This window comes from Ascaphus truei, chromosome 4 (assembly GCF_040206685.1).
Source record: "Ascaphus truei isolate aAscTru1 chromosome 4, aAscTru1.hap1, whole genome shotgun sequence".
Lineage (NCBI taxonomy): Eukaryota > Metazoa > Chordata > Amphibia > Anura > Ascaphidae > Ascaphus > Ascaphus truei.
In genome coordinates, this window is record NC_134486.1 from 72,389,448 (window position 1) to 72,408,466 (window position 19,019).

A 19,019-nucleotide genomic window follows, 5' to 3' on the forward strand; every position below is an offset into this window, starting at 1 on the left:
TTAATATAATACCATCTGCACTATATGGTCTCTTCTTCTTTCCTTGGAGGTTGGGGGCTGGGGTCTGCTGCATATACACAGAGTTCATCCACCCCTTAAGTTGGATGACTGCTTGATTTTGATTGCTTCAATGTGAGTAGTCATTTTTTAACCTTTTTTGCACCAAATCACTGATTTAAAACATTATTGCACTATGGAATGTTTTCTTTATTTTATGGCTACGAGACACGCTCCCCTGATTTTTTGGAAGATTACCCTACAGCTACATCAGGTCCCATTTACTGGCAGAGTCTGACTAAGCACCAGGCAGGATCACTCTGAGCTCTCGTTAATATGTAGCCATTAAACAGAAATATTAAGGTTGCGATCTATGAGGTTAGTGGTTGAGAACACCACATATACTACTGATAGCCCTAGCAGCCAGCACTACTATCCAGGAATATATTTCACTGGAGATTTTAGACAAGGTAACGGAACTCAGTTTAAAATATACCATTTAAGCCTGCTACAATGTATAGCTTTGAGTGTTACAACTAATTACCAACTCATGTGGCCACAAGTTTATACAATTCATTATAACTATAATGGAATGTGCTAACATGGGTACAAGTATCAGTTTCGAAACTAACGAGCAACCACTATGATCCATATATTAACTAGTCTGAATTTTGCCTGACATCTACTGATACATTAAAGTACTAACCCTAAATAGGGTGCAGTCACGTCTGTACCATTGATCTAGTCTAGCAATTTAGTCAACGTACACTCACGGAGTGGAATACGGCACCACCCCACCAGCATATCACATCCAGCTGGCACCATCAATCTGGCATTCAGTTTGGTCTTATGTGAGTTAGAAGTCTGTCCTTATTTGCACACTTTATTTTAACAAGATTTCATTAAAGATTAATTTTAACTCTACCAATTTACACACTACAGGTTTTTCGAGTGCTAATCTAGCCAAGTCCTTTCTCTTCTGTGTAACCTAGTGGAAAATACACCATTGTGTTGTGTTTGTAAATCGACTCAAGACAGATTGAATATGTGTGCAACCAGGGCCAACAGAACACTTGGGGCCCAGGACAAATAAAAGCAACAGCCCCCCCCCCCCTCCCCCCGCCCTAAGTCGCTCCTGTTAACCCCTCCCCCTGGCACACTGAGAGAGAAAGGGGGAAAGAGAGAGAGGGGAGAAAAGGGTGGATAGAGACGGAGGCAAGGGGAAGAGAGGGGGGAGAGAGAGGAAGGGTAGGGAGAGGGGGAGAGGGGGGAAAGTGAGGGAGAGGGAAAGAGGGAAGGCAAGAGTGGGGAAAGAGAGAGTGAGTGGAGGGAGAGAGAGAGAGAGTGAGAGGAGGGAGAGAGAAGGATGAAAGAGGAGCGGAGAGAGAGAAGGGGGAGACAGAGAGAGGTGGGAAGATGAGAGAGAGTGGGGGGATACAGAGAGAGGTGGGAAGACAAGAGAGAGAGTGGGGGGAGAGTGAGAGAGGAGCCACTGCCTACTGCTGCCCTGGAGGATTGAGGGGGCCTGTCAGAGGGCTGTGGAGGGGGCCTGTATGTAGAGCTGCCTGCTAGAAATGACAACGGAGGTGCCTGTTAGGGGAGCTTCCCTTCCACCAGCCTACAGTATGCTGCCTCAGAGGCACACCTCCAAAGACAACCTCCAGCAGGCCTCCACTGCAACACATTCCAGGGAGCCTCCTCTGTGAATCTGGAGTCTGGACACATGTTATGGTTGCCGGCAGGGGACACAGCCCCTTTACTTATCAGGCAAGGGACAGGAGTCCTGACTCTCCCCCCTGTGTGCAATAATTGTTTTGTCCAGTATTTGCAATGTAAGGTTGCATGTATCTAAAATGGGATTGCACACAGAAAAATATGATGATTAGCCCAGTAGAAGAATATGTAATAATGTTAGTCACAATTGTTAGGGCTCTTTTGTAATGTAGCCCTCTTTCTCTATGACTAGACGGGTCTACTGATGCTGTATATACCTGCGGCTCACAGAGATCTGAGCCTCCACTAACTGGGAGCCTGGGGCAACAATAAGTAAATTGGCACCGCCTCCACTTGGCCAGGATCCCGGATATGTAAGATTTCCCTGGACAAGAATAACTATAACAATCCACAGATATAGGTAACCTTTTACTATAGATATATATATTATGCATAACAACACATATACAGATCTAACGTTGAAGAGCATACAGACATATATGGCGGATATAACGATAATTAGCATATACACATATATGGCAATATAACAGTATATCAGCAAGTCAGGCAGCACATACAGTACAAGTGTTCCTTTCCCACCACCGTGTATACCCCCACACCGTGTCCACTGTAAAGAATCAGTTCCTTGGTCACTTAACCCCTAGTGTCCCCAAGAAAACCACCCCCAAGGCGGGATCAGCGCTTGTAGGTACCGGTGTTGGTGCACTTTATAAGAATACCTGCCGGGCGCTCCAGCACCCGGTAGCTGACACTTCGAAAAGGATCCGCAGATCCAGCGTCGTCTCTCACGAGTAGTTCCTCACTGTCAGGGAAGTCTCTCACGAGTCTTGACTCCGCAATGCAGTCTGATCCCAAACTACAGTTCACCTTGTAGCTCAGGAAGATGCTGTGTCCCTGACTGCTACTATCAGTAAATGTAAAGTCCCTATCTAGGGCTGTTCCCTGCAGTACCACAAGCTGGTGATGACTCTGGGCCTGCGCTGGAGCATAGGGGAATATTCTGGCCTACGCAGTGGGTCACAGACCCCCTGCACTATGCACCTCCTCTCCCCTTGCACTCCTAGCTCCAACTGTCACCAACTGCCTGTTTTCTCCAGCGCTCGGAATCTCTCAGAATCAGAGAGGAGAGAGTTCTGACAACCCCATTGGCTGCTGTGACCACCTGGTATCCCAACTCCCTGAGGCTCATGGGACTTGTAGTCCCACACAAAGCCTTCCCTGGTAATGGCCGGCGCTAGGGATGCTCCTATCTAAAATGGCCGCCTCTCCTGTATCACTGCGCATGCGCAACTCTCTTTAGGGGCCGCCGCAACTATCGCGCTACCGCGCATGTGCAAATTGCCCATAACATGGCGGCACCCTGAGTCAATACCTCCGGTAGTCCCCGGCGATGCAGCCGCCCCGGCAGCTCCCACTAGCACCAGAGTAAGAAGGGGTGGTACCGGAGGACCTGGCTACATCAATATACCAAAATGTGGCCCATTAATGAAAACGGTTTAAAGTCTTATCATTTTGAGCAACCTGGTTACAGAGGTTGCAGATGATACCGTTGTATCAGTGAGTAATGAAAGACTGGGTGACAGGAAGTGTCAGGTGCTGGTGGAGTGGATAACTGCACACTATACAGGGATAGCTGAGCTGTTCCAAAACTAGTCAGGATGAGTTGGCATGGCTAAGACCAGAGGAATGAGAAGCAGTTATTTTTCATACTGTGGCAGTCTATATGAGCTGCTTCCACCAAAAAGTGACTGATGGTGAGGAAGAATCCTAGTGTATGCATCATAACATGTAATTCCTAAACAGCTTAATCACAGAAAGACCATCCAGATGTCACAAACATTGACATTGAGCATAAAATGTATTCTATCAATTAGGGATTGGTGGCCACTTACATAGTAAGACTAATAGCTATTACCATGTATCAGTTGCAAGGGAAAATGTGGTTTGCATCCAAAATGGTTGCAAAGCTGCTTCTTAACATAACTCCATCCATTTGTGAGATTCCTGTTTTCAAAGGTCTCTGATACATGGGATTCTGCTCAGCTCCTTGGACTTTTAAAACACATGCAATACAGTATGTGAAAGGGATGGGCAAAAATTTAAAGCCAATGTAACATTTGCTGTTAGTGCAAGGCAAAGTTAAAGCCTATCATGTGGAATTGAGCTGTGTGCGGTGTGATTCTAAATCATTCCCGTAGATAAGATTATAAATGTATAATCTACGTATGTTTTTCTAAAAAAATGGATTGTCGGATTGTTTGAAAAGTAAGGCACAATTCCATGAAAAAAATACAACTGAATATACTCTATAGATTGTGACATGATGTGCTCTTTCTGTTTGAGAACAGACCTACTCCAGTTTCCTGTTTCAACATAATGCAGGAGTTTAACTGAACAACCTACATGGGTTCTTTCATTTTAAGGGGAACAAACAAATAAATAAGTACTGGTGCAGCTCCAGCTGGACAACACATTATTTATTTTCTGCCTACATACTGTATCACTATTTTGAGTATGTTCAGCCATGAAAAATGAGTGATGTAGAAGTAGTAACCCTGCTTTGTTTGTGAGAATGTCTAGTTCTGAGCAAATCACTTTATTTCCCACTGCCTTAGGCTAAGGCCCCGCTGCCTCAGGCCACGCGCCCGCACTGCAGACAGGCGGCGCGTGGAGAGGCACTTGAAGCTATTTGCGGTTCGTAGGGAGCATTTTTGCGAGCGGGGGTGTGTGGCCAAACGGGTTGGGTGGGGGGGGCGCAGCCATGATAGGGGGCAGGCACAACAATAGAGCTCACAGCACTGCAGCAGCCCAAGGGGTGTGTGTGTGTGTGTGTGTGCGTGTGCGTGTGTGTGCGTGTGGATGTGCGTGTGTGTTGTAACTGCTGTTTGCAAGTTTGAAGTTTTCCCTCTTCCTGGTTTTAAAATGATGTCCTCCCATTGGCTATCACTAGCTGGCTTGCTAAAGGTTGATGGGAGCCAGTCTGTGATTGGCTCCCTCGCGCACCACGTGACGCGTCGCCGCACGGGAACACGATCCTCGTGTATCCCCTGCTGGCTGACGCGTCACAGCAAGTGAGGAGAGACTGGGACCGGCTCGGGAGGCTACAAGAAAATGGTGAGTAGCGCTCACCCGGCCGCGCGCCGCCGGACGCAGCGGGACCCAGCCAGCACCAAAAATAGGATTAGGAGATCTAAGAGACTGGTGTGTGTGTACATTTAATATACTACTGTACAAAGCGTGGAACAAAAGTACTGTACATATTTCAATGGCTGAGTGCACTGCTCCTGAGTGCTATAGATAGAAACAAAAATTCACCAGGCGCTCCCACAGGTGTATGAGTCAAAATACTCTAATACAGTAATACACTCAAAGTAAATAAATAAATAAATAAGGTTCTATACAAACGGTGAATGGACTGCAGCTCAACCTTCACTGGATCCTCCTAGTAGATCCTTGAGATATGCTGGTAGTTGAGAAAAGTCAGGGAGCGCGATTCACCAGTGGAAACATGAAAAATAAAACATAACAAACAGAAAATAGTGCAACTCTGTGTAGAGAAGCGGATCTGCAGGACCCGTGGCTCACTCAGATATAGATGTGTAACACAAAGCAATCACAAAATCAAAGGTTACTCCAAGGCAAATATGACCATATAAAACGACAGGAACAGTTCAAAGATTCAAACAGATATTGTATTGGGTATACAAAAACCGCAGCAGTGGTAAGCAATAAAAACTTACAAGAAAGCCTTGTAAAAAAGGCATATGCCGGGCAGGCAATGTTCTGGTGGAGGGGATGCACCAAAATGTGACGTCGCAGTACCGTGGTGAACGCTGCGCTCGGCGGATCCTCCGGTCAGCGCGTCACAGTACTTCCGGATTCAGTCCCTCCAGACAAGAGTTACACGTGACCGCTCTTGTCCTCAGATGCTGCAACAACCAATACAGCAGGGTGGTCTTCTCTCAGAGGTACTGCGACGTCACATGTTGGTGCATCCCCTCCACCAGAACACTGCCTGCCCTGCATATGCCTTTTTTACAAGGCTTTCTTGTAAGTTTTTATTGCTTACCACTGCTACGGTTTTTGTATACACAATACACTATCGGTTTGAATCTTTGAACTGTTCCTGTCATTTTATATGGTCATATTTGCCTTGGAGTAACCTTTGATTTTGTGATTGCTTTGTGTTACACATCTATATCTGAGTGAGCCATGGGTCCTGCATATCCGCTTCTCTACACAGAGTTGCACTATTTTCTGTTTGTTATGTTTTATTTTTCATGTTTCCACTGGTGAATCGCGATCCCTGACTTTTCTCAACCTCCCGAGTGCTATATCCGAGAGAGGCTGATAATAATCATAATAATAATCATTATTATTATAATAATTAATTATAATAGTAATCCATTGTAAGAAGACATTGGGAGCTTTCTAAAACCTTTGCAAAATAATGCTATGGCCATATTCAGTTTCCACACAGAATTGCAGAAACCCAAATGAGACCTCTACTTATACATACTCTATAGCGATTCTTTCCCGGACCGTTTATAGCCTTGGCCTGGTGAGCTCTCGTATAGTCTGACAAGTAATATTGGTTCCTGACTAAAGAGAACATTTACCGCTCTTCTGCAGCGGAGAGAGAAGAAAAGGCTGCAACGGGCTCATAAAACAAAATGTTGTTGTGCAAAGGGACATGCATTTTCTTCCTCTAATCAATTACATGACATTTCTTCCCTGGTTTGGACCCCTTTTTTCATCTCCTTCTGAGTATGTAGTTATAACCCCTGTATACCAGTCTGACAGCGAGGCACACAGTGTAATTTGTCCTGTGCACATTTGTCCTGTGCAATGTGTGATTATTCATTTACAGCCTTGTGCTAATTCTGCCCGTATGCTACTTTTAATTGGACATAGTAATTCCCACGTGTTTAATCTACCACAACCAATTTAGAAAGTGCAATATATCATATCATTTCAGGTGTACTTTAAAGCGGCAATCCAAACCGCCATTTTTCCCCTCCATTTTCTCTTACATTGGATTGAAGCAGGGGGTCTCCTAAGGTGATCCCCATTAATTTGAGCTCCACAGAGCCCCTGCTTCCTGAGATACTTACCTCCGTAGAAGGTGCCGGTAGCCGCTCCGGCACGCTAGCTGGGTTTATGTAATGGCGGCTTTTCAAAGCTCCAGCGCCCTGCGGGTCAATAGGAAGCTGTTACGTCATTAGGTTCAACTTCCTATTGGCCCGCGTGACGCGGGAGATTTAAACTTTGCAGAGATACTGGCACCTGACAGGAATGAGCTGCAACTCCGGACACCCCCTGCTTCAAACCTACAGTATGTAAAAAAAAAAAAAAAAAAAGTTGTTTGGCTTGCTCCTTTAATCACTAATGTGACACTGTATAATGTGAAGATTAATTAAACCGTTCTATTTGTCACCTGCTAGCACTGTGTGCCATTTCTTTGTCCCTTTTTGTTTTGTTAAAGGGCACTGCTACATTCCTATTGTGGATTCATTCTTCTGCAGACCATTTAATGCCTAATGAACCCATTAACCTCAATCAAAAGAAAACATGGTCAAGTAACATATAACATATCCTCTATATATGTAATATCTTTCCATATTTAAAGCTGAAGCTACTCCCTTCTTATATCGACTTGTAACATCAATATTAAAGTAGCTGTCATGCTGATTATCCCCCAAATAGTTTTTTTCCTTTTAGAAACTGACTGTGTTCTATTTAACACATTCTCCCGGATGCAAAACTGCGGAACAGAACACAGCCCCCGATATCAAAGAAAATACACTTATTTTGCACATATTTTCAGCTACGAAACTTTAATAAATAACCCCCAATTCTCTAATTCTCCAATTTTTCAGGCGTGAGATTTTGAGCCTCCTCTATCAAGGCAAAAGTGGTGCAATCCGAGGCAAAATATTGCACCATACAAAACATTGAAATCAATAGGATTTTTCCTCGACATACCTGGAGCAATGTTTTGCCCTAGAATGTACCACTTTTGCCTTGCTACAGAGGGGCATAAGCTTTGAGAAACCTTCCGCAAGGATGGATTTAAATCAGCAGCACAAGCGCGGTAGACACCACAGAAACAAGGGAAAAAGAAAAAATAGCACCTTCAAATGTAGAATTTATGAAATATTAATAAAGGGTTATGTTTTGGCATTCAGTCTTTCCACTCTGCGTCTTGTGCACAACGGATGGATATTCTTTGCAATTTTACACAAATCTTTGTTTCTCTATTGATCTGTCAGAATGGCTCTAATATGTTTTCCCCCAGCTCCATCTTGGAAAGGTAAAAGCACAAGGATATTTCAATTTATTCTGAGCTCTCATGAAGAAGAGAAAAAAAATGCACTGTGCAAATTCAAGATGGATGTTATGGCAAAGCAATATGCTAAACTTCTAGAGCTTCTAGAGCTTAAAGCAGTAGTACAAGTAGCCTTTTTTTCGTTTATTTTTAATTTATTTTTACCTTTAATATGTGCATCAATACAATCCACACAATGATTAGTAATTAGCTAAGTTGCCGATTGATCCGTTCTCCTGTAATCGATCGGTGAAGATTCGGCTCGGGGGTTAACGAAATGGCTGTCAGTGCAGTAGAAGAGAACCAAAGATGCAAAGTTCTGTGGGGAAGATTATGTGACCAGGCAGTCACTAGATACAATTAGTAGACTGCCAGAGAGAGGGCGGGGCTCAAAAAGGGGTGTGCCAGAGCCTGTTTCAGAGGAGAAAGGGCTTGCTTTCAGGGTTAGGCTATGCTTATAGTGCCGGCGCCGGCGATGCAACATCGCCCGCAAACAAATGCATTGCTGCCGCCGCCGTGTGCGCTTATAGTTAGTGCGACGGCGACAATGCAACGTCGACGTCGCGAAAACTGGTAGCCAGCCAAATTAGATTTTTCAAGCACTATCTTATAAGGGTTCCAGGTAAAAATTTATTTCAGGCAAAAGGTGACACTGTGTGCTCATTTGCATGTCATTTCCCAGAATCCCTTGCTGCAGTGGAAGCACTGTATGCTAGGTGATAATGGTGAAAGGCAGGGTTGCAGACCTGTCTAAGACATGTGAATGTGCTCACAAGTAATATTTTTATTTGCTATGTATATTTATATATATATAAATAGATGTAGATAGATATATAGATATGCTAATTTCAGTCATTTAAATATACTTTGCATATGCATATTAACATATATCAAAGGCATCTCAAATATGCTCCTTTTTGTATACAAGTGTCTCTCCACATGCTGTATAAAGCACGTTCACATATTTCACATTCTCTTGTTGTTTGGACCCAGCTTGCTGCCTTCTCTTGAAATAGTGAAGATGATTGTCTATAGGACTATAAGTGATATTATACAGTTAGTGTAGGTACCGGCTTAAATAGAGTTTACATTGACGGGGTTAGCGCAAATCATTTTTTGATCAAAAGATGTAACCAAATTACTCCTTTGTTAAAAGACTTAGGATAACAATGTAACAGTTCACTAATACATTGTAAGCCAATCCGGGAGGAGTGCAAGGCTTCTGTATTTGTTTGCCACCTTTTAATATGACTTAACTAACGCATTGATAAGTCCCTGCGTTACCTATAATGGAGCTCAGTGTATGTGCGTTGTCAGAGGGAACACCTCTTTTACATATCGTTAGCACTAAAGTCTGTTATAGTTAATGCAAGGCCCGCTATGGCAGAGGACAGCACTTAACAGTGCATTAACTTTGAAGATACCCAGAACCACTATACAAGGTGTTAGGTCAAAAACAGAGCTCTGTCAATCTGGGCCTTAGTTGGTTGTGAAGTTTAGATTTTGAACCTACAAATGTGCCCGTTGCTAGTAAAAGGAATATTCGAGCAACACTTCCACTTTGTTACCCTGTGCTTGGATGTGATGGAGGTTTAACCACGACATCAATACTGCCTGTCCTGTTTTTATTGGGTGGTATATGAGATAAGTGTATAGTCAGGCACAATGAGTGTGGAAATAATTGAGGAACCTTATCCAATATTTTAGTATTCCATTGCTGTAGAAAAAAAACAGCTAGTTATATTGCCTACTACTCACAGTACTATTATTTTCATATTTAATCTTTTTTTTTTTTTACATACAGTACTTGAAGGTTTAATATTTAACTACTGTAAATATAATTATACTTTTTTACATACATGGCTGTTAACAACACATAATGTATATACTTTCAATTGTTTATTTATGTGGATGTAGTAAAAAGTCTGTGTCAATAAAATGTGTTTTAGTCTTTATAGACTGAAAACAAGGCTTTTCTATACCATCACATTGTGTTAAAGGTACAATAACGTTGATCCTATTTTCACTTAGTTTACAATATTTTACATTCTTTATTGAATGATACTATTGTCATTAAAAGGCATCACAGATCAGCATCATCACAACACCAATGCATCAGTCTCAGTAATGCATTGAAATATCGTTGCAGTTCACTTGACAGTCCTTTTCCATGTTCTGTTGAAGACAAATAAAATTCATTCCACCCTGTCATCCCCTTCCCTTTGTCCTGACCAGAACAACTTGATCGTGTTGAAGAAGGCATGAACCATATCAACCAAGACATGAAGGAGGCTGAGAAAAATTTAAAAGATTTAGGGAAATGCTGTGGCCTTTTCATATGTCCTTGTAACAAGTAGGTACTGGGTACCGACCATGCTCTGTGGTGTCCAGTTTGTGTCACAGTGAATGTCTGAAGTTTTTTGTCTTTCTTCTTTGTCCTTTTCCATCTGCTTCATTCTGTGGGGATATAATGCTTATATTTAATCAGAACAACTGGAACGCATCGAGGAGGGAATGGAACAAATCAATAAGGACATGAAAGAAGCAGAAAAGAATTTGACGGACCTAGGAAAATTCTGTGGTCTGTGTTCCTGTCCATGTAACAAGTAGGTGCTGCCTGCCTGCCTAAGTCTTTGAGCACCCAAGGCTGATATTCAAGCCTTACAAAGATCATCCCTGCTAGACACATGGGCAGGATGAGCATGTGGCATGCAGAGAGATTAATACTGGTTATAGTGCATTCATCTCATAGAATAGACACCTCAGTGGGATTGTGGGAAATAGATGAATTAAAATCAGGCATGCTGCAGTGTAACCTGCATCATCCTTCCTAGTAACACAAACTTCAACATTTCGTATAACGTGTACGATCAAATTCAACTTTTCTTTTAGCCATGGTGCACGCAATTATTGAATACACAATTACTTAATCCAAAAAAACCTTCACCTGTCATATATATATATATATATATATATATATATATATATATATATATATATATATATATAAAATAGGAGGGCATGGGCACTTCACCCAAAACAGAATCAATAATGCAGTGCTTTGTAAACTAGTATATAAGAACTGAATACTCTGTAACAACAAAAAGGTGAAGAGGGACAGGCACCAGTACGAAAAAGGTTTATTGTAATCCGAAAGTCTCTGCTGGTGGTCAAAACGTTGAACCTTCCTCACATTGGTGAGTCTCTCTATACTTTTTTGGTATGTATATATATATATATATATATATTTATATATATATATATATATATATATATATATAGGCAATACGATACCGCGTTGAAATGAAATCAGTGGCAGCACTCCAATGGATAATCAAAAAATATATTGTGAGTTACCAAGACACCATCACCTTCAGAAAGGTCCCGTCTGCGGACCGAAACGTCGGTTATGGTGACTTGGTAACTCACAATATATTTTTTATTATCCATTGTAGTGCTGCCTCTGATTTCGTTTCAACGCAGTATCGTATTGCCTATTATATTCTACAGGATTTGCACCCACTATATTGATTATTTTCGACGGAGTGCCTGCTGTTCCTTGCTTTATTATATATATATATATATATATATATATATATATATATATATATATATATATATATATATATATGTGTATGTATATATATATATATATATATATATATATATATATATATATATATATATACACACACACATATATATATAAATCTAATATACACACATATATATATATATATATAATATACACATATATATATATATATATATATATATATATATATATATATATATATATACACACACAAACACACATATATATATAATATACACACACACATATATATATATATATATATATATATATATATATGTATATATATATATACACACATTATATTCATTTTTTACGTTAAACAACAAAATGTATTTTTTGTTTGAAAACATTAACCACAAGCCATGCAGAAAATAAACAAAGGATATCAAATGCTAGATATCTTACTCCTAGTAGTGCACTAATGGAAATGTTGAAATGTGATATTTTTGCATGAAGGAAACTTTTCCCAAAGCGACTGGGGCTTTTACTGAAAATGGTGAAAGATGGCTTCAGATTTCAACAGTAGTTTGAAATAGAACTAAATATATACATTTAACAGACAATAAATAGACTATGTTGTAATGTAGGAGTTGGGTGCAAATTTAGCAAAAAAAAGAATATATCCTAATAAACACATTTAAGCACAGTTTGTAAAAACTGCAGCAATGTACAGTACCAAATTATTTGAAAAGACAATTATTGCAAATTGTCCACGTAAACTGTACAGTCCATAAAATCCTCACTGCTCAGCTAAAATAGTGCACACTTATTTTGCAATTTCCACAATTTCAACTGGAGTTGGGCAAGATGGCCAACAGTATTAAACATTAGTTGAGTAAAAAAAAAAACAAGTCACACAGATATGATTGTTAGAAGACGTTACAAATTAGTCTATTTAGTCTCAGTCTGTCAGTGATAAAGAAATGTTTTCAGCATGCATTGGGAACTAAAAAAGTAAAGTAATAACAGATCATGTGCAGCATAGTGGGTAGCAGATTGTAATTACTAATCTTAGTTCAACTCCTTTGCTGTAGCAAGGCCAAAATCAATTGTAAATCAATGAGTTATAGGCTCATTGAGCAGTGTACATGCAAAATCATTACACTCGACTGTCACGATATAATATATAAGAGCGGCCCATTCTCTCTGAAGTATAGCATGAAAGCAGCCAAACATAATCATATGTAGAAAAGAATTATTAAAGGACTAATAACTTTTTGAAACACAGTTTTGTATACTGTATGTGAAATGTACCCGATGATGCAAGATTAACTGAAAACATCGAAAAATCTAACATGCATATTAATTTGAAGATCTTATATTAGCTGCTCAATACAAAGTTACCCACTTTCAGGGTGCTATGATTTAGTGAGCTGCTTTCCTGTGACAGAAGGTACTGTGGGTTACTATGAACCCCTAAACATTAAATAGGAAAATTATTCCTTGGTCAGATTGACATAAGAACATCCCAGATCATGCTGCACATTTAAACATCTGCCCCTGCAGGCATGCCTACATTTTAATTCTTCTCTCCGTGGAAACCCAGTCAAAAATGGCTTGATAATGGATTTGCAAAATACATGAAGAACAGTCTTTATTTTTGATAGGAGAATCTTAGAAAATAAGACCCACTTTTGACTGGTTTTAGCTCTCTGTGACAGCTGTTACTGATGGTGCATTAAATAAATAGTGAACCACTGGAGCAGTTGTGCTTAGTGAAAATGCTTCTCTTCCTTTTCATGCCAGTAGCTAGTGCATGGACAAGGTGTATCGGATTATTATGTATTGATGCTAGCTTGCTTGTATTATTTTCTCCTGCATTCATCCCACTTTGGCTATTTTACTTTTTGTCTCTGTTGACAAGTGTTTGTACATCAACTCTCGATGTATGGTTACTATTTTCAAGTACCGATATAGGATAAGGAAAACGGAACAAAGTTGCCCCACCCTGTTTTTTTACTTTCCTCTTTCCTGTCAAGAAAAAAATAATAATAATTGCATAAACATACACTGTGACACATGGTAAATAAACCATTGCATGGTGCTGTTTTACAAGACATTGGATTCATTTACCACTATGAGAGCATGTTGATGAGATGTACAGTACACACTATACTCGGCAGTTTCGTTCTATGTACTATGTATTATGTCTGCCAGTATGTTTTCTGTGTGTTTTATGTGAATTAAAAGACTGAATGTTTTCCCTTTTTCCTAAAAGAAAAAACAAAACAAATTGTTTACTGCCATGAAGTTCTGTATACCTGGATTCAATCTTAAGGTTCCACATCTGGTGAATGGCAGCACTGTATAATTAGTTTGGTTTCATGATATATCCGTATAAGCCTCTGTTTCAACCTCATTTGCTTGATTCAGCTCTTACCATGACTCCAAGAATGTCATTTTCATGAAGCGTATCTTTGTACTTTGGTGTTACTCACACTGTGTTTCCCGTAGGCTTAAATCAAGTGATGCTTACAAAAAGGCTTGGGGCAATAACCAAGATGGAGTTGTAGCAAGCCAGCCTGCCCGTGTTGTGGACGAACGTGAGCAGATGGCCATTAGTGGTGGTTTTGTCCGTAGGTGAGTTCTTGCCCTTTATACTTACCATTTTTGGCCATATTTACTCAGCTGTGCCAAGCCATAAAACACGTCGCGGCAACGTAATGTGTCTAACGGTTTCGCGCTGCTCCGCCAATATGGCCCAACATGTCTTATAGGATTTGAACAGCAAACATACTGTAGAGCTCTATGTATCAAAGGCAAAATGTTGGCGCAAAAAAATATTATTTTGTAGCAACTTGCTCTGAAATATAACTGCTCCAGGCAATGTCTATGTATTAATCTTAGTTGTGCTCTTTTTTATGGTATGTCTGCGCCTGCCTGCGACGAGATGAGGGTTTTATGGAACTAGTGGGAGGAATTAGGATGGAGTTACATTTGCATATGTGTATTAAAAAAATGTGCGGATTGCTTTACTTTTCTTGATGGTTTTCTGAGTTTATTTTCTCCGTCACCTTTTTTTTTTAGCACAGTATGCGCCAAATTTTAACACTATAGAAATACACTTGATAAATATGTTGCTTTCATACAGAAAAAAAAATGGGAAAAAAAGGTAATAAAGCCTTTACCTGATTCATTTTATACTACATAATTGTCTTGTCTAGCTTTTACCCTGATGGTGCTGATTGATATAGTATTTCACATCAAATATGGCATCTGCTTTTCAAAGATGTTGTATGTCACCTGTTATCCCTTTGTCCTCTCTGTATGGAATTCTCTCTTCCGATGGTATCCTATTTCTTCCTCTTAGGCTAACCTAATCTAGCATTCTGGCCATCTTTTATGCAGCGAAAAACTACATACATCAGCATTTAGTATTCTGAGTTTATTCTAAATATGGTCTTTTACATGTTTGGTCTACGTGACATACTATAAAGTTACACCTCCTTATGTTTCATATAAGGAGTGCAAACTGTCATCAGACGTTGAACTAGAAACTAGTGCTACGCGCTGATTATAACAAATACAGCTCAACCCCGTTATAACGCGATCCGTTACAACGCGAATCCGCTTATAACGCGAGGCAAGCGTGGCTCCCGATTTTTGTATTTATGAATACTTTACAATACGATTATTGGTATCTTAAATACTTTATTGTGCATACAATTATACATTATTTCTAACGCGATCCGCTTATAGCGCGATGTAATTCTTTGGACCCCAAGCACAGCGTTATAAGGGCATTGAGCTGTATAGATATAAAGTGCCAAAAAAACATTCAGAGTGCACACAAATCTTGCAAATCAGTGTTCATTAACCAAAACGATTGTTTACTGTGCTGGAAAAACGACTCTTAGGAAATTAGGAAGTGCCATAAGAGTCGTTTTTCCATCACATTATCAGAAGTTATTATGTCATAGTCCTCCAATGTCACATACCTTTTTCTCTTACAATAGCTGGTGATACATCCAAGTCACTTATTGGCTTCAGATATATTCTCAACAGCCGTTGTCAGTGGCGTATTTGAATACCCGCCGCCCCTAGGTACTAGGGGAGGCCGCCTCCTTGCTGCTGCCCTCCGTCTCCTTCCGAGTCATTTGAAGCTGCGATTCGGAAGGAGGAGGGCGGCAGCAAAGAGGCGGTTGCCACAGGCAAGTGCCTTCCCATCAGGCCTGATAGGCCCGGGAGCGCGGCATCTGTATATGGGAGCGGACATCTTTTGCCGGTACAATCTGGCTTTGTAATAATAACTATTTGCTCCTAATTTTCCCCCTTCAAATATTTTTGTTAACACGTTTTTTTTTGGTCCCCCAGTACAATACATAGTAATGCTTTAATTATTTCCTCCTCCATAGTGAATTTAAGTTTAGTTCCAGTTTTTCATCAGACCAAAGACAGGCTTCAACGTGGGAGTTATACATTATAATTAATCTTCCCTCCTATTGTTCCTCAACTTCCATCTCTTGACAATACAAATGTTATTAAAACAGCCCAAATGAATGTCTGTTAATGAGACGTGATGCAAGCCTATACTCCACACCACATATTCATTGCCAGATCTACTAAGTGCGCCATGCCATGAGACACCTTGTGGTACATTCACTCAAATGGGCCATGAAGGGGTCTTCTGTAACTTGAGGGCATTTTATGACAAAGCATTGCTTAGTATATATGAGTCGTGATGTCTGTTTTATGTACAAAACAGCAGTAAAACTGCTAAATGACACACTTTAGGCTCTTTTAACAAGATGTTCTTCTCTGTTGCCTTTTTTCTGTTGTACAGTATTAATGCATCTACTTTAAGGCATTTGAGGAACACTGGTATTTTAATTTCACTATTTTATTTACGCTCATCCTCTTAATACGAGTTTACAGAATAATGTAACAACTGCTAATTTACAGCACCAGTGGTACAGGTACTGTACCTTGTTAATTATTTTCAGGAGCAGTTGCCTCTCTGGGATCACCAGTTTTTTAAAAAAATTTAATATATGGGAAGCAGGGGCTCCCGGAGCTGAACCGCGTTAAAATCAGCTCCAGTAATGTCCTTGTTCCCGAGATACTTACAGGTGCCACCGGTACTCCCTTGTATTTAAATTCTTTGTATCACATGAGCCAATAGGAAGCTGCAACGTTCTCTCCTATTGGCACGTGTAAGGCGGGAAATTTAAACCTCCATTTTATTTCTCCTGGAGGTGACGGTACCGGCATTACCTTCAGTGGTAAGTCTTGCAGCTTAGTGAATAGCCAATGAATATGTAATTTTGCTGGTTTGCCTCGTTTGCATACAAAATTACATATTGCATTAAATGGCATAGCCAGAGCTAAATTGCATCAAAGATGTCAGTTTTTGCACAGCTGGGACATGCAATAAGGGTGTTATGAATTCTGGAAGATGCAAATATGTGCATAAATGAAACATTTTGCCTCAAAATGTACTTATCAGAGTTTAATCAATTCGCCACTTTCAATCTGAGAGTCCCAATGTATGTAATTGTGCACAACATTATATACATGAATGGTAAAACAAAGCACTCTTTTAATGGTATTACAGTTTTCTGGTGGCTGACAGTGCCTTTGTGAGAGTTAAAAGGAGGGAATGAACACAGGGAATCAATGCATGTCAAAATGATGTCAGTGCAAGTCTACTTTATTGAACACATGGCACAATTGTATTTCATAATTCATTGTGCTAGCTTGAATTATTGGAAAAGTCACCGCTAAATATTGCTTTATGATTAGTGTACAATATTTCTTATGGAGAGTACATTAAAAACATATAGTTATATTGACCAACATATTTTATCCGGTTGGTTTCGCGATACATGACACTAAAAATATTTGTATACATGTCATTATAACACAGTCACATCCACTTTATCTAGCAACACTCTCCTTCCAGTGTTTACATGTATGGGGAATCATTTCAGAGATGTAGAATCCCAAGAAATGTATATTATTTTGCCTCTCTGCAAAATAGTCACAGATCTCCAATCAATCCTCCTTAAAAGGAGTGAGAAATATTATCAGAATCTCACCTAAAAGCAACCACCCAACATAAAACTAATTATTATGAGGAGTGGGCTGTGCCGTCCTGCAGACCATGACACATTTCCCTGCCAGCATAAAAGATATGAAATCTATACCCACATACAAACTACGCATAGAATACAGTATCAATACCATAAACACATCAGGACCACAAAACCCTATACTATTGTAGTCCCGGTAAGAAATGGGGGCTATATATCTTTCTCCTACTGGTGTAAGTCCTGTTAAGGGCAGGACGCCAGTAGCTATCATGGGTTTCCCCAGCTTCAAGCCCTGCCAGGATTGGTGGAGGTAGGCACCTGACTCTGTGGCTTATGCAAGAGACACAGGGGAGGGGCCTGCTGACATCATGATGGGCAGGGCTGTCTCGATTTAGTGGGCTGCTCCTGTGAGTCGGGAGTTAGTTAGTGAGTTAGTACTATTGGGAGAGGAGTGTTGGAGTGCTGCAAGTCAGAGAGAGAGTGCTGAAGCAGAGTCTGAGCTTGGAGCATGCCAGGGAGAGGAGAGGAAAGATTAGAGTAGAGCTGATAGCACAATAGTGCAGTGGACCAATGCCCCTCACCCTGCAGAGGGTGAGGGGAGAGTTAGCCTCACCCTGAAGGCCTATATCTTGGGGTGGAAGGTGTGGAGTACTGGAGCTCCAGACAGCCCATCCTGAGGGTGATCTTCTGGGGGAAGGAGGAGAAGCCTGTACCCTGAGTTGCTGTATGCTGTAAATCTGCTGATGGCGAATAAAGACATTGCTGCTTTTATCTAAGACTGTGTGTGAGATTGGAATCTCTCGTCCCTGAGGGGGAATTCTCTGTAAGGGTTCCATCCCATATCCCTGGGGCTTATAGAGATGGAGGCACTGCACCGTTGCTAGAGAAGATGGAGGTTTATATCCCAGAAGCCTGTCCCTGTTATCCCCAATACCAACGCGGGAGACTCAGGCCCTCCTGTTCCTCACAGGTATGCACCACCAACATGCATGTAGCCAGCCCTCACTACACCCTAGAGGTCCAGTCTGTGACCGGGGGGGGGGGGAACATGGGTTACATTTGGAGGCGAGCTGCTGAGATCCAGAACAGGACAGGCTTTCAGCAAGGCAGAGCGGGAAGAGTGAAGTGCACCTTCCATGCAAGTACTGGAGAGAGTAGGGCATGTAATACCAGGGGTAGTCAGGGGAGCGTGGATTCCCGCACAGTACGCCCTGGGTGCCCTAAGAGGGTGATGTAAGATGGGTGTGAGGCTATAGCTGTCCTAGTCCCTTGAGGCAGGTAGTGTGAGGCAACTGGGGGGTTAGCCTGTTAACTTGTCCAGGGACCATGG

The 19,019-nt window shown here is 40.9% G+C and overlaps 1 protein-coding gene across 2 annotated transcripts in view; it reads left to right on the forward strand.

Moving 5' to 3' along the window:
- SNAP25 (synaptosome associated protein 25) overlaps positions 1–19,019 on the forward strand; it is a 135,283-nt gene that overhangs the window by 106,953 nt on the left and 9,311 nt on the right. The window contains exons 5-6 of one of the 2 annotated variants that reach the window (XM_075596036.1): positions 10,295–10,412; positions 14,112–14,237. In XM_075596036.1, coding sequence (XP_075452151.1) covers positions 10,295–10,412; positions 14,112–14,237 — 244 coding nt within the window. Of the gene's footprint in view, positions 1–10,294; positions 10,413–10,547; positions 10,666–14,111; positions 14,238–19,019 lie in introns of both variants that reach the window. The other variant, XM_075596034.1, reaches the window with a different exon arrangement.